The sequence below is a fragment of the Bos mutus genome, chromosome 7, assembly GCF_027580195.1.
Source record: "Bos mutus isolate GX-2022 chromosome 7, NWIPB_WYAK_1.1, whole genome shotgun sequence".
Lineage (NCBI taxonomy): Eukaryota > Metazoa > Chordata > Mammalia > Artiodactyla > Bovidae > Bos > Bos mutus.
This window is the reverse complement of record NC_091623.1, coordinates 90,071,034-90,087,382: the sequence shown is the minus strand read 5'-3', so window position 1 is coordinate 90,087,382 and position 16,349 is coordinate 90,071,034. Positions and strand designations below refer to the sequence as shown.

General features: G+C 40.2%; 1 protein-coding gene across 5 annotated transcripts in view; it reads left to right on the top strand.

Annotated features, from left to right (window-relative positions):
- SIL1 (SIL1 nucleotide exchange factor) overlaps window positions 1–16,349 on the top strand; it is a 249,871-nt gene that overhangs the window by 154,060 nt on the left and 79,462 nt on the right. For all 5 annotated transcript variants that reach the window (XM_070374420.1, XM_070374418.1, XM_005900164.2 and 2 more), the window contains exons 6-7: window positions 4,689–4,880; window positions 10,305–10,426. In XM_070374420.1, coding sequence (XP_070230521.1) covers window positions 4,689–4,880; window positions 10,305–10,426 — 314 coding nt within the window. The remainder of the gene's footprint in view (window positions 1–4,688; window positions 4,881–10,304; window positions 10,427–16,349) is intronic.

Genomic DNA, 16,349 nt, shown 5'->3' with positions numbered 1-16,349 from the left:
TTGGATTTCCACCTCCAGTTTGTGTGGTAGACCAAAGCTATACTCTTACCTTCACCAGAGTGGTGTCAGCAGAAGCTGAGTGGGGAGCCTGAACTTGCTCCCCCTCTGGTGGCAGTAGATGGTGTGAGGCAGTGCTCTCCTATCTCAGCCAACATGATGTTGAGCAGAGAGCTTGAATTTCTACGTTCTCCTCAGTGAAAGATGAGTATTCTCTTCTTCTCCCACTGCTGTGGTACCAGCAGAGTCCATGTGTGGAGCCTGATTTTCACCCCTCACAGGGGTGTAGCAGTCTGCTTTTTTCTGTTGGGGTGGTGTCAGCAGAGGCCAAGAAGGGAACCTAATGTCTATCCCCTGCTGACAGCATCAAGGTAGTTTTCCACTTGCTTTAGCTGCAGCGATGCCAGAGGGTGCGGTCAGTGGAGAGTCTATACTTCTAACCTCCATCTGGAGGGAACAAGGCAGTGTAAATCAGCATTCTGCTTTCCACTCTAGGGTAGTGTTAATGGGGATAAATGAGGAACCTGAACCCTACCTCTAGATCAGCAGTGATAAGACAGTGCTTTAGTTACCCCACCAGGGTGATATCAGTAGAGGTCAAGGAATGACTTCCGCTCCCAGTGTTGAGTGTGCAGCAGGGACAAATGATGTTCTTCCTTCTCCTTACTAGAGAGTGGTAGTAGGATTTTGGAGGGAAGGAAGATGGAGAAAGGAATTTTGCAAATGAAGTTCTAGGAATGCTCCTTAGTGATCCACAAGAGAAACAGACCAGACGTAACAGCAGATTTAAGGATGGAAGTACAGTGTGGAATACTGCCCAGGATTTCAGATTAGCTTTGGGGGGCACACAGAGCAAGGAGACCAAAATAACACTGCAGATTCTCTGAAAACTAAATTGGCTTGGGTTCACAACCTCACAAGAAGACGAGAACCAAGATAGTAAACTTAAACAGTGTGACTGCCTACTGAAAAGGAAGATTCAGTAGAATTCAGAATCTTATAATACTCAAAATGCCCAGGTTACCTAAATTGTATCTCACGATACCAAGAACCAGGAAAATAAAAATTTGACTTAAGAAAGACAATTAACTGATGCCAGCAGTGATATGACCTGTAAGTTGGTATTATCTAATAAGAATTTTAAGGCAGTTATCATAAAAATGCTTCAAGCAATTATGTGTACTCCTGAAATGATAACCTCAGCAAAGAAATAGAAGATATAAAGAACAAAATGGCATTTTAGAGCTGAAAATAGGGAAAAAATCACTGCATAGGCTTAATAGTAAAATAGAGATGAGAGAGAACAGAATCAGTGGATTTAAAGGCAGATAAAAGTTAATCTAAATAACAGAAAATAGATTGAAAAAAATAAATAGTGAGTTAAGGACCTGTAGGACTGACTGTAACAGAAAATCCAAGATTTGTGTAACAGAGTCTCAGAAGGAGAGGAGAAATAATATGGGTCTGAGAAAATAGTCAAAGAAATAGAGATGAAAAACTCTCCCAATTGGTGAAAGTCATAAACCTACAGGTTCATGAAGCTTAGTGAATTCTAAATTGGATAAATTCAAAGAAATCAACACCATGATGCATCACAGTCAACCTGAAAACAAAAGACAGAAAAATAATTTGAAAGCAGCAAGGTAGAAACCACATACTAGCAATAGGAAATAATGTTTGAATGATAACATCTTTTTCATCTGAGATCACAGAGGTCAAAAATACGTGGTGTATTTTTCAAATGGTGAAAAAGTGAACTGTTCACTCAGAATTCTATAGCCAGTGAAAATACCCTTCAGGAGTGGAAGGGAGGAAATCACGACACTCTCACACAGAAGAAAGTTAAAAGAATTTATCACCAGCAGACCTACCTAAAAGAATAACTGAAGAATGTTCTTCAAATAGAAGGGAAATAATCACAGAAGAAAACATGGACCATTGGGAAGAAAGAGCTGTGAAGTGCATAAAAGTAAAGGAAAATATAATAGATTACCCTTTTCTCAAATTTTTAAAATTATGTTTGATAGTTGCAGCAAAAATTATGACATCATCTTTAATTCCATATATGTTTAATATATAGTTGAACTGCCAAAGTTACTGCTTTCTTTTTCTTTGCTGTGCTTTCAACTTTGTGGTCAGTTTTATCTTTCATTATCCATTTTTATGAAATGTTTCATGGTTTTATCCCAAGGAAGCCATACTACCACACACTTGACATCTGTATATGAATTGAATAATGGGGGCACAGTGGCCATTCACTGACACATTTTGAAATAAATTATGTGATCAGCAACTGTTCATGATTGGAATTTATATAATTTACATAGTGATTTATGAACTGAAGAGCTAGCAGCAAATTTGGTACTTAATGCAGTTAAATATGTGATGGCAACTGAAATTTGAGTCATGTTGGGAGACTAGTATTATGTAAACTGTGGTATTCGAAAGTGATACATATGAGATCTGTACAAAGCAAGGGCTGTCTGATAAAAGACTTGCATCTATCTAGAATATGTAAAGAACACTCAAGACTCAACAGTAAAAACCAACAACCAGTTTGAAAATGGGAAGAGGACCTGAACAAACATTTCACAAAGAGAATATGTGGATAGCAAATAATCACATGAAAAAAGTCTAATGTCATCAGCTGTTACAGATATGCAAATTAAATCCACCACAAGGTATCACTATACATCTATTAGAATGCCTAAAATAAAAATGATAATACTAAATACTATTGAAGATGTGGAGAAACTGGGTCTTTCATTGGTGGGAATATAAAATGGTACAGCTACTTTGGAAAATACCCAGTAGTTACACTCTTGGGCATTTATCCCAGAGAAAGAAGAACTTAGGTTTATTTTTAAGAAAATCTTTATACAAATGTTTATGCAGTTTTATTCATAATACTCCAAACCTGGAAACAGACATTCTTCAACAGGTAAATGGTTAAATTGTAACATCTGTACAATGGAATACTATTCAACATTAAAAATAAATAAACCATTGATATTTACAGTAAATTGGATAATGAGTTAATGCATCTCAAGTGCATTAAGTTCAGTAAAAAGACAGTCTCAAAAAGTTACAGACTTTATTTGTATAGCAGTCTCCAAATGCTAGAATTATAGAGATGGAGAGCAAATTAATGTTGCCCAGGCACAGGGATAAGAGAGAAGGGATGAGAGGATAAAGTGCAGATATAGAGGAGCACTGTAGAGTCATTTGATGGTGATGGAACAGCTCTGTAACTTGATTTTCTGGTGGCTACATGAATCTTTATAGATAACACTGTCTAGAATGACACACACACATGCATGCTAATGTGTACATGTAAAAGCTGGTGGAATCAGAATAAGACTTGTGGTCTAGTTAATAGTATTGCACCTATGTCACTTTTTTGGTTTTGACATTGTATTGTTATATAAAATGTTACCATTGGAGGAAGCTGAATGAAGGGCATATAGTACTCTCTACTATTTTTGTAATTTCCTTTGAGTAGTAATAATTGCAAAATTAAAAATTTTGTTAAAGGCCTTTCTGGGAGCCAGGCATGCAGGCATGAGGCAAAAATAACTAGTTTCTTATCCTGCTCACTTGTCTGTCAACCCTCAGCTTTCCTTGACCTCTTTACATGACCTTTGGTGGCCACCAGAGTCCTCTAGCAGGGTGGAAGGAGAGCATTTCACTGTTTTAGCCTAAAAGAGAAGAATATAGCATCCCATAGATGTGATTGCCCTGCTAGGAATGGTCTTTTTTAAGAGAGACTGATTCATTTCTTTGGTTGATGTTCAATGGAGTGCTTGTCACTGGGGAGAAAACCCATAGGTAATAGATGAGCAATTTGGAGCTGACAGCTGCTCATCATCCTGCTTTTTATAAATATTCGTGCCTTTTAATTATTCTCAGAAGATGGAGACATAAGCCACTGTGACCTTTCAGACTCTCTCTATAAGTACTATCCTCTGAAATTGGGAAGAAAACAGAAAGTGTCACATGTATAAAATATCTAATTAAAGTCTTTTATTCACCTCCAACATAACTTCATTTTAAAGATCTTTATATGTGTGTGGGGTGGAGAGGGACTGAGCAAAAATTGTTTGAGACTTGAGCATAGTACATACAGTAATTTAGCCACTTCAAACAGTTGAACAAATTGTACACCTGTAGTTAGATTGACAGTAATGACAGAGATTTAATTTTCATCAGCAAATCGCTCCCACTCTGACAGCTCTTTACCGACAGTTTCCTGTATCTGGGTTTCCCTAAAATGTTGCTGGATGGGTAGGGTAAAGCAAAAGATATTCTTTAATTATAGAAGAAAGAGAACCAAGGTATGGATTATTACACCTTAGATCTTGGCTTTTCCATGTGAGATTAGGGGTTGAAGGTGAGCTGAAATTGTTTACCCTGACCTCAGTGATTACAAGGAGACTTTTCATTCTTCCTGAGCATTGGAAGGCTGGCTGAGATAAGTGGACCTTGGAAAATCTTGAGTGAGTTCTTGTGGCAGAGGGCTATATGTGTAGATTCTGAGGGCTTTCTCTCTGGGCATCCTGGAAAGTACAGATTAAAGAAGGTTGTGCCCTGGAGCAGCAGTTCTTTGAGGATGGGCATCCATGGCAGACCACAGGCTGATTGGGCAGATGTCTATAGTTGATGATTAATCACCTCTTTGCTACTCTTCTTAGGAAAGGCAGGCCAAAGTTAAGCGGCTCTTCCGTCCCATTGAGGAGCTGAAGAAGGACTTTGAGGAGCTGAATGTTGTCATTGAGACAGACATGCAGATCATGGTACGATTGATCAACAAGTTCAATAGTTCCAGCTCCAGCCTGGAAGAGAAGATTGCTGCACTGTTTGATCTCGAATATTATGTCCATCAGGTATTGTATTTCATTGTCCACTGGTCTCACTTTTAACTAACACCTCCAAAAATAAACCCCTCTGCCCAAGGCCCTAAGAAAGTATTGTCATCGTCTTTACTTCTCTCTCAAGTCATAGAGGATTTTTAATCTAGGCCATTATCTGTTGTATAAGATACTTTCTTAGAGACTAGAGCCAAGTTCTATTTCATTCGGAGTGCTACTTCTTTTAATTTTTCAACACTGAGGACATAGCAGAGGTAAAATAGACGGGATACTTGTTCCATGTAGCTTATAGTCTGGAAGAGGGTGCAATTAAATAGTGAACAATTGAATAATGAACCAATTAACAGTTTAATAATGAGATAATTTAAGATTATGATAAGGATGAGTGTATAATGGGGGAACTTAGTCTAGTCAGGGATACTGGGGAAGGCTTCTCTGAGATTGTGACATTTAGGCTAAGCATTAAATGATGATTAGAGGTTGAGTAGACAAAGAGGGGAGATTAGAGCTTGGGGTGGCAAACTCTGGCCCACTTTTGTGAACAAAGTTTTACTGGAACACAATCACATCTCTTTGTGTATGTATTGTTTTATTGTCTTGACTATTTTAACATTGCAGTGGCAGAGTTGAGTGGTTGTGACATGAACCATTATGGATCATGAAACCAAAAATATTCACTATCAGGCCCTTTAGGAAAAGTTTGCCCCATTGTATTGGAGTGTTTCAGGCAGAGGAAATAGCTTATAGAAAAATTCTGAGTCAGAGAAGAGGTTGGTGAGATCAAGGACCTGGTAGAGACTGGAGTGACTGGAGCACAGAGACCAGTGGGTGAGTGGCATAGATAAAGTGGAAAGGTTAGGGGATGAGACAGGTGGGCTTGAGAAAATCATGCTTTTTGTAATTTTATCCTTGATCCTAAGAACCATTGGAGAGTTTGGAGCAGGGAAATAACTGATCTGATTTGTGCCATAATTATAACAGTTAATGTTTATTGAGCATTATCATGTACTCGGCATGTAGTCAAGTGCCTTGTACACATTAATTCATTGACTTCCATATCTGCCTTTGGAGTAGGCACTGCTGTTAATCCCATTTTGTAACTGAGGCAAATAAAGCACAGGCCACATTTGTGATTGCCCAAAGTCACCCAGTTAGTGTAGAGCTGGGATTAGCAACAAGGTCTGTGTGATCCTAAACTCTGTGCTCTTAGTGTTTTGGATACTCTGACTCTCAACGGGGTACTGGTACCACCTGAATGAAACCTAAGAGAGAATAGATGGATCTAAGCAGAAGGAACCAAGAGAAGTCATTCACTTATTGAATGAATTAATTTATTGCATGCCTGTTAAGTTCCAGGCACTGTTCCAGGCACTTAAAATACATTTGTGAATGGAATTGGAGCTTACCTTCTAGAAGAGGCAGATAGACAATAAACATACCTAACAAGTAAATTATAAATAATATGTTTGAAGGAGATAGATACTACTGAAAAATAAAAAAATAGAGCAGGATAAGGATTGGCAGTGTTGGGAAGGAAGGTCTCAGTTAGGAGCAACAGCAGGTACCATAGCCCTAAGGTGGGAGCATGTCTAGTGTGTTTGGGGAACAACTATGTGGCAGGAGCTGAGAGAAGTAGATGAAGCGCAGAGAGATAATGAGAGGGAGATCATGGAGCACTTTGTGGGCCATAGAAAAGAATGGAATTGGACAGAGTTAGAAGAATGTTGCAGAAGCATTTGATCTGACTTTCTTTTAAAGAAAGTCTGGCTGCTGTGTTGAGAGTTAGACTGTAGACTGAGGGCATGGGTAGAGGCAGAAAGACCAGATAGGAGGCTGTTGCAGTAATCCAGACTAGGGGCGATGGTGGCCTGGGAGGGCTGTGTAATCATCATCAAAGGCTTGCTTGAGATCTTCATCAAGATACAGATCTTCAGCGTCCTCCCACACATGACAGCGTCCTTGTTCTCTATAAACTAAGCTAAAAGACATTCTTTAGGATTTTGCCAGCCTTTGTGTTGAGAGAGGATGAGTGTGTACTGTATCTGCAGGAATTATGGGATGGCCTCTTCATCTCTCTCTGCTCATAATTCTTTCTCAGGCCTCAAATAGCGGGTCTGTGATCCTTTTAGAGAAGAAAATGGACCTGGGTTCTCTTTCCTCTTTCCAGTCTTTCTCTCCAGGGTAAAAAAACAAAAAGTCCAACAGCTTTTCTGTTACAGATATTTAAAGGAATAAGGATCCTAGGAGTTATTGGCCAACTCAGTCCTGCTCTGATGTTGACAGCTTTTATTTTTTCTCTTCTTAACATACTTCGATGGGTCTTTAGGTGTCAGGTTTCTGTAGGCTCTTCTTTTAGCTGCAGCATGAAAGGCCAAAATGACCTTTTATGAGAGCTTATCTTATCCAGAGGAGGTTGAGTACAGAGAAGGGTAGCAGGGCCCTAATAAATTTTATTTCCCTTGCAGGTTCTTTGGTCATCCAGCAGTATCATCACTAGGGTGACATCCCATTGTGCTTTCATGGGTCACTAAGAGGAATTAACAATTTCTTGGACATCACCAAACTTATCCTATTTATCAGTCCAGAAACTAGTCCCCTGGTGGTGACCGAACTTGATCTGTTGGCAGAAGAGTCTTAAGTATTCTAGATCATTGGTCTTTCAAGTGGAAATACAGATAAGGTGGTGGGCTGGTATGTCAGGCTTCCATGCAGTAGAGTTAAGTTGTTATTTCACAGGGGTATTGAAGAAGACATAGCTTGGCCTCAAGTTCCAGTTGTGGTGGGCAGTTAGGGTGATGTAGTGCTAGATTTGAGGGAGATAGGACTCTTCTTACAGGAAACTTACTTAGTCCACTTTTATTCTAGACTGCTGATTGGATGTTTTGAGGAGTCATGGGCTTCAAGGACCCAAACTGGCTCTGCCCAAGGATTTTCTCACAGCCATGTTTGAACTATTAAACAAGATTTGTGAAAAGCAAAATCATGTGTGTGGAAACAGCATGTGAATTATTTATAAGGAGCAGCCACTGCCTGCCCCATTCACCCTGTGGCAGTGTATTTGCCTTCCCTCACATGACTCCTCAATTATTTACCATCATTTCTCCCTTTCTTTATTTTCTGTGTTCTCTCATTGTCTTGTCAGTTTTCTGTTTCTCTTTTCCTCCTGAGTGTTGGCACAGTTCCCTACTGCCTCCTTCATTATGCACTCCTTCCTTCTACCTTGAACTCCTTTCTTTCTGTCCCACCCAGTCCTGAGAGCAGCCTGGGAAAAGTTCTGGCCCCAGACCCTGGCCCTGGTCATGCCTTCTGCTGTGTGATACTGGGCAGGGCCCAAATTTTGGAGCTTGTGTGTACAGTAAGCAGAGTGACTCTTTCCTACTTTATCTCCCATAAAATAACAAATGAGAAAACATCTTGAAAAGGCTGAAGAGCTTATGTAAATGTCAGCCTTTATAATACCCTGGTTTATCTTTATAGTAGTGAAGATAAACTGAATCTATAATAGAACCTCTGTGACTCTGGGCTGCATTGGTTTGCTCTGCTAGGAACTCATACCAACCTTGATAAGTAGCCATCTCAGGCATGGAATTACAGGGCTTTCTGAGCCAGGGTTTTGTATTTGGAAAACCTGGAAGAAGGAAGACTAAAGGAGAAGGTAGTGAATTCTTAGATTTTAAAATCAGAGTATGTAAGGAAGGAAAACTCAGTATTTATTTGTGCTTATGTCACAAAGCACTCAGCTCTGAGTCTCCCTAGTTCGCTAGGCTATGGTCCAATAATCATTCCCCTTCACAAGGACAGATTAGGGCAGACAAATGACAACCCTGGCCTGGGGCCCTTATGACAGAGCAGACTCCATGCTTTCTTCATGGCCCTGGATTGGCCATCTTTTTAGGTCTGTGGTACAAGAAACCCATTCACTTTATTGGCACGGATAGCCCAGACTGCCTTTTTTACTCACAGTGGAGTTTATTTCAGTGACCTTTTTTTGATCAAATTTATTCATTGATTGAACTTCCCTGTGGTGGCTCAGATGGTAAAGCCTACAATGTGGGAGACCTGGGTTCAATCCCTGGGTCTGGAAGATCCCCTGGAGGAGGAAATGGCAACCCACTCCAGTATGCTTGTCTGGAAAATCCCATGATGGAGGAGCCTGGTAGTCTACAGTCCATAGTGTTGCAAAGTCAGACATGACTGAACAACTTCACTTTCTTTTCATTCATTGACTTAATAGCTGTGTATTGAATGCTTAGCTATATGCTTAGATTATTGTAATCCTTGGACCTGTACCAGTGGACAGAAAGACAGAAATCCCCTGCTCTTGTGTTTGAGAAGAATGATCTTCTAAGGGGTTAAAAACAGGCTAGGCCTACCCCAAAAGATAGGCATAGTCAAATACAGCCCTTCAAACTGGATTTCTCTGGTAGAGCCATCTTCCAGTTTGAAAGAATAGAGTCAGGTAAGAAAGGGCTTAGTGGAATATGGAGGAGAAAGGTGGGTAGTAGTCCCATTGGTGTTAGGCTTCCTGCCTCTTCCTGATGATTTGTAGAGTGGGATGAGCATGTAGACAAGAGGCAGCTTTTGTACCAACAAAGATATTTCCAAGGGAGACTGTAGCTGCTGCATAGGGAAAAAAGGATCCAGTGACTTTTCTGAAGAAGTTGAGTCTTCTTCCAGGATGCAAGTGAAGCTTGGGAAACGAGAGTCTGAATTTTGGGGCTTTGGACCTTAAGTATAGCCTAGACCAGTGTGGCCCAATAGAACTTTATGGGATTATGGAAATGTTCTACACTGTCCAGTAATAGCCACTAGTGAGTTAGCAAGGCCAAGGCTAAAGCTTTTGAGAGAGACTTTTATGCAGATTTATCACAAAGTGTCCTCAGATTCATTCAACCTTAGATTATAAAGTGGGTAAGTGGAAAGAGAAGCATACTATTGTTATTCTTCTTCTAGCATTTTTCCAGCCCTCCGCCTGCAACAGAGTTCCTTTTATAGTCCCTGATTTCTAATTAAAAAGCAGCATTTTAAAGTGTCTGCTGCCTCCACTGCCCCCACTGAGGCTGGACATCACCAAGAAGCATAGTGTCATTTAATAGTGCCGATGACACCAGATCTTGGTGTTAACAGCTTGTACATTATGAGTAAGCTTGTGACTCATTATGGTAGTAGAATTTTCTAGGACATGTTTGGCATAAGCAATTGCTAGGTGACATTTTTGCCAGTTCTCACGCAGGTACTCATAAATCATGGTAGATGAATTGGGAATTCTCAAATGTAAGATTGTTTCAAAATTTAGTTGGTTCTTACAGACCCTTTCCTAATTAGTCAAAAAGGCCACCAATACATTTTACTTAATTTTTTTAGTTTGTTCTTGAATAGTTAACAAAAGAAATTCTTACCTTGATGTCTATACTATACTAAGCAGTGCCTCTGTTCCAGATGGATAATGCACAGGACCTGCTTTCCTTTGGTGGCCTTCAGGTGGTGATCAACGGGCTCAACAGTACAGAACCCCTGGTGAAGGAGTATGCGGCATTTGTGCTGGGGGCTGCCTTTTCCAGGTGAGCAGCATGGATGGTCGTCACATTGGCCAGGATCCTTTGGACCCTTCAAGTGAAGTCTAGCTTTACTCTTGGCCTGATTGGCCTGGAGGAAGGATAGGTTTGAACTCACGCACGTCTCTATCCACAGCTTAGTGTAATCTCATTGAAACTAGAGTAAGAATTTGATTCTGCCTTTATTCTAACTAGATAAGAATTTTTACCCTTGTTGTCACCATCGGTGACTCTCTCTTCCCCCTCATCTTATATGTATGGACATTTCATAACATATTTTAGGTCACATTCTCTGTTTTAGTCAAAGCTAATTAGAAGTTACACAACCATAAGTAGCTGAGAGGACGGGGAGTGAACTCCAAGAGTTGATCCTTTTAGCAGAGAAGCTTCATCTGGTGATGAATAAATAATGAACCTGACCAAGGAGGGCCTTCTTGGGGGAGATTTGCCTTCCTGTAGTTGCCTGAAACCAGTCAACGTGCCACCAGGTTATCACACTCTCTGGGTTGAGAGTTGTTTAAATTTCAGTTAGTCTGGCTTATGCTCAAAGACTGATCAGGTAAGAGGAATGAGCATCTCCAAAGGGTAGATGCAGAAAGAGATAGGAGCACCATATCATTATACTCGCCCTAAAAAAGTCAAAATGTCTTCAAGCTGCAGTTGTTCCATTTTTGAAAGTCTGTTCCTAGGACCATTTGTTCTTCTACAACAGGAACCATTATTCAAATTCTTGCTGTCGGGACATGTGTGGTGCCTATTAAGGATTACCTTGCTTGCTTGCCAGGATTGTGATAATGTAGAAGGGCTCTTTTGAACATTATCATTGGACTCTTTGTTTTGAAAAGATTTCCTTTGCCTTTCATCTACGATTATCTTTGGTTAATCAGAATCTCAGTCTGATACTCTCTAATTCTAAAAGACTTAGCTATCTTTTCTTAGTAAATTGAAAGGCAAAGTTAGGAAAGCCAGAATTGTTGCAGGTGAGAGGCTGGGAGCACTGCAGGCCTTTGTTTCCCTTCTTGCTTACCTGCCCCATGTTTAAGCCCTGCTTGTCTTGTGGACTCCAGAGCATTCCTCTCTCGCTGTTGTTGACCAGAGCCATGCAGGGAAATCACTGCCTGTGCATTTACTGGAAAGGTGAAGAATCTATAAATTTGTCATTGACAGCTGTGATTTCAGCCCTGCACAAGTTAAGATCTTTATCCTCATTAGACTTTAGAGGCTTGAGAACTTACTGAAGTTCACTTTTTGTTTCTCAAGCTATAAAATAATTGGTTCAAACATTATTAACCTCTTTTCCAGACCCTTTTTGGAAATCTTCTCTGTACTCTGAATGTGAACAGATGATTCTGTATGTACTTTGCCATTGCTTCTGGAAACACATTTCGTGGGAGAAAAGAAACGTCTTGATGTCACAGCTTGGTTTAGGGGAGCTAAGCGACTTGAGAAGCTTGCTTTGGGACTGCTTAGCAGGCCATAACTCATATGGAGGCTGTGCCAATGTGTGGTGTTATTAAGACTTTTCCATGATTGTATTAGTGTAAGACTGTGTTAACATTTATGTGGTATCACTAAAATTTAAATAGAGATAAATATAAAATATTGCAATTTAGTGTTTTGGTGGCAAGAAAACTGCCGTATTCAAAATGTTCTAGCTGGGATTTTGATGGCTCACTGGAGGGCAGTTACAGTGACAGCATGGTATGGCGCCAGAGCATTTGGAAGCCAACAGCAGGCTCCTGAACACCATGAAAATGTAAGTGTTTTATGCAAAGAGGAACTTGATGGAAGGTAAGAATATTTCCATGCAGAGGTAGGATTCAGTGGTCTAGTCTGATATTCATTATTTATTCCTGGTGTCCTAAGTATTGGTTCTGCAGCTTCCTACCTGCCCTCAGCCTGCAGGTGAGTACACACGTGGCACCCATGTATGCATACCTGCAGACACAAAGTGATTGGATCAGCTCTTTCTTTGTCAAGAGGGCTTTCAAGAGGTCGTGAGCATGTTGGAATCATGGAGTCTCATGGTTTGGGAATCTTATTTAGAGATCATTCCTTCCAGTTTTCTGCTGATGAGCAAAAACATAGCTCACTCAGTCCAGATGTTTGACTGTTTGCAAGAACTAGGTAGACCACTGGTACATACAGTCAGAAAATCTAGGTTCAAGTCCAGTTTCTGTCATTTCCTGGCTGTTTACTTGTAGGCAAGTGATTTCACTTTTCTAAGCCTCACCTTTTTCATTTGTTATCTAGAAACAATCATAGGTTTCCTTTAAGACTGAATGAATATGGAAGAACATAATATCCAATAAATCCTGTGAAATGCTTATAAAACACCTATCAGTGACATGGGGTATAACATTGTGTTCATTGTGTGTCCTTTTTACTTTGCGTTTTCACTGTAACTCAGAGTTAAAGTGTTTCTTTTGTTTTGCATTGAAGACAAATGCAAACCTTTGTCTTCCTCATTTTCTCTTCTATTAAATGCCTACCTTCTACCACATGTATCTCTTGGTGTCAGTCTTGCTGCTTCATGAGCGTATTTATTTGCCTGCCTGGGTTAATTACTTCATAAGACCTCCACAGACATTTCCGTAGTGGGAAGCGGTTATTCCAAGATCAAGAAGAAAGAATTTACATAAACATAATTGATGTGGCCACTCGGTGTTACACGGCCACTGAAACAGTTTGTTCCCTTATTTAAATATTATTCACACTTATTATGGGTCACACACATTCATTTTCAGCTGCCAGAGTTTTTGTTGGCCCATGTGCAGGCAGGTCAGGCTCTTGCATAAAATGATATGTAGAAATAGGAAGGTAGGAGTCTGATGTCTTTGGCATCTTTATCTTTCCTTACCTCCCTTTCCTTCCTCCTTCCCTTCCTCCTTTCTTCAAGTCACATATTTTCAGTGGTCTTTCTATGACCTGCTTTCATCTTATGATGGCACCTCTCTCAGTCACTTTTGGTGTCCACTGTCCATGAGTTCTTTTATGCATATGTATGAATTATTCAATTATATCGGCTTGTAAAAGCTCACTATATGCAGTCCTTTTTCATGAACTTATGCATAGTGTAAAAAGGGAGGTATGTGTGCTGTCAGCCATAGTGCAATTATGTTCTCTTGTGATGGATCCCTGGAATAGGATTACACTCTACCCTATCTTTGATGTCTTCATTGGACCCTCCTTAGGAAATACTGGGTTACATACATCTCTCTGTAAAATGAATGTTCACCCCACTGCTGACCTTCACCCTCTCACCCTATGCTTTGTTGGTTCTCTAATTTTTCTAGTTATACTCTTCCCATGGATATTTTACTAATTAATTTTAACCATTTGGCCAGTGTCAAATCTTTGTGTCCCATTTCCATTTGTTGGCCTCCAATTTTCAAATTTCTTTCCTGCTATCCTTGAATTTTAGTGCTTATCTGTATCGTCTCTGTCTTGCCTGACTTTTGTGGCTTTTTGGGGGATCATTTCCATTGACCTCTACCTTTACTGCTGTCAGCCACTAGGTATCTTGAAATTAATTTCCCTCCCCTCTCCAGCATTTCGTGTTGTCTGCCCACTTCCATCATCTCTTCACATTTTCATCTCTCCTCTTAAATATGGTTCTTACCCTTGTCATGACCTCCATCCTCTTCACATCCTCCTTTTCTCCCCCTCACCATTCTTCTTTTTCACTGTCTTGCCACTCTCTAGGCTCCCTCCTTTTAGCCTGCAAATGTTCGATTACTTAGCCACTGTCCCCTGCCAGCCTTCCCTTCCAAACTTCTTGAAAGATTAGACAGTTAGGGATCCAATAAGTGCACATGAGATACAATCGCTGAAATGGTTCAAGAGTATTTTGTCTTTATTGACATCTCCATTAACATTCAACAATGTCAACCACTACTTTCCTTTGGAAACTTTACTTCTCAGCTGCTATGTGATTGTAGTAGTCCCTTAGTTCTTGGATGTCTGTAATTAATTACTCCATCTATTTTCTTCTTATGGCAACATTATCTTTTCAATATCTCCTGACTACAGCCATTTACCAGAATTTTCATGGCCTTGTCACTATTGTCTCTTCATTTTCTCTCCCAATGGTCCCACCTTTTCCTGTGGTTTCAAATTCTACCTCATTGTGGATAACTCCAGTGTCTAAGCTAGCTTTTCTTCTCAGGTCCTTTCCTCCATTTCTATCAGACTGTGTCATTGCACATCAAACTGAAAGAGAAGAAAATGGAATTCATTTTTGTCTATCTCAAAAGCTAGGCTTTTCTTCCCACTTCTCTATTTATCTGTTCTTGGCCTTATGATTGTCTTTGTTACCAAAGCTTAAAACTTTGGAGTGATATTTGAGTCTTGTTTCTTTCTAGTTATTTACCTAGTCACTGAGTCCTGTGGATTTTTATTTTCACAATTATTGTCTACTAAACAATGATTTCATTTTTATAAATCTGTTTTAACGAACCTTGATATTGTGAGGGCAGCAACATGTTTAGGGAGGGGACTCCCTCTCTCAGTGCTAGGAAATGAGCCCTGAATAGTTTAAATCAGGCATGGCAATCCCATTTTCTCTGGATGTAGATTGATTTAGAGGTAAGCATTTGACCCAGTTCTGGACAATGAGACATAAAGAGATGTTTGCTGGAAAAGCTTCTGGGAAGGATTTTGTTCTCTTATAAAGATGTTCAAACATGTTTTAGAAAAGGCATTAGGAACCAGAGATCAAATTGCCAACATCTGCTGGATCATCGAAAAAGCAAGAGAGTTCCAGAAAAACATCTATTTCTGCTTTATTGACTATGCCAAAGGCTTTGACTGTGGATCATAATAAACTGGAAAATTCTGAAAGAGATGGGAATACCAGACCACCTGATCTGCCTCTTGAGAAATCTGTATGCAGGTCAGGAAGCAACAGTTAGAACTGGACATGGAACAACAGACTGGTTGCAAATAGGAAAAGGAGTATGTCAAGGCTGTATATTGTCACCCTGCTTATTTCACTTATATGCAGAGTACATCCTGATAAACCCTGGGCTAGAAGAAGCACAATCTGGAAACAACATTGTAGGGAGAAATATCAATAACCTCAGATATGCAGATGACACCACCCTTATGGCAGAAAGTGAAGAGGAACTAAAGAGCCTCTTGATGAAAGTAAAAGAGGAGAGTTAAAAAGTTGGCTTAAAGCTCAGCATTCAGAAAACTAAGATCATGGCATCTGGTCCCATCACTTCATGGCAAATAGATGGGGAAACAGTGGAAACAGTGTCAGACTTTATTTTCTTGGGCTCCAAAATCACTGCAAATGGTGACTGCAGCCGTGAAATTAAAAGACACTTGCTCCTTGGAAGGAAAGTTATGACCAACCTAGACAGCATATTAAATAGCAGAGACATTACTTTGCCAACAAAGGTCCGTCTAGTCAAGTCTATGGTTTTTCCAGTGGTCATGTATGGATGTGAGCGTTGGACTGTAAAGAAAACTGAGTGCTGAAGGATTGATGCTTTTGAACTGTGGTGTTGGAGAAGACTCTTGAGAGTCCCTTGGACTGCAAGGAGATCCAACCAGTCCATCCTAAAGGAAACCAGTCCTGGGTGTTCATTGGAAGGACTGATGCTAAAGCTGAAACTCCAATACTTTGGCCATCTGATGCGAAGAGCTGACTCATTTGAAAAGTGCCTGGTGCTGGGAAAGATTGAAGGCGGGATGAGAAGGGGATGACAGAGGATGAGATAGTTGGATGGCATCACCGATTCAATGGACGTGAGTTTGAATAAACTCTGGGAGTTGGTGATGAACAGGGAAGCCTGGCGTGCTGCAGTCCATGAGGTTGCAAAGAGTCAGACATGACTGAGTGACTGAACTGAACTGAAAGACAAAGATAGTAAGGAGACCTTGTCTACTTCTTTCTACCTTGATTACAATTGTTGGAGTA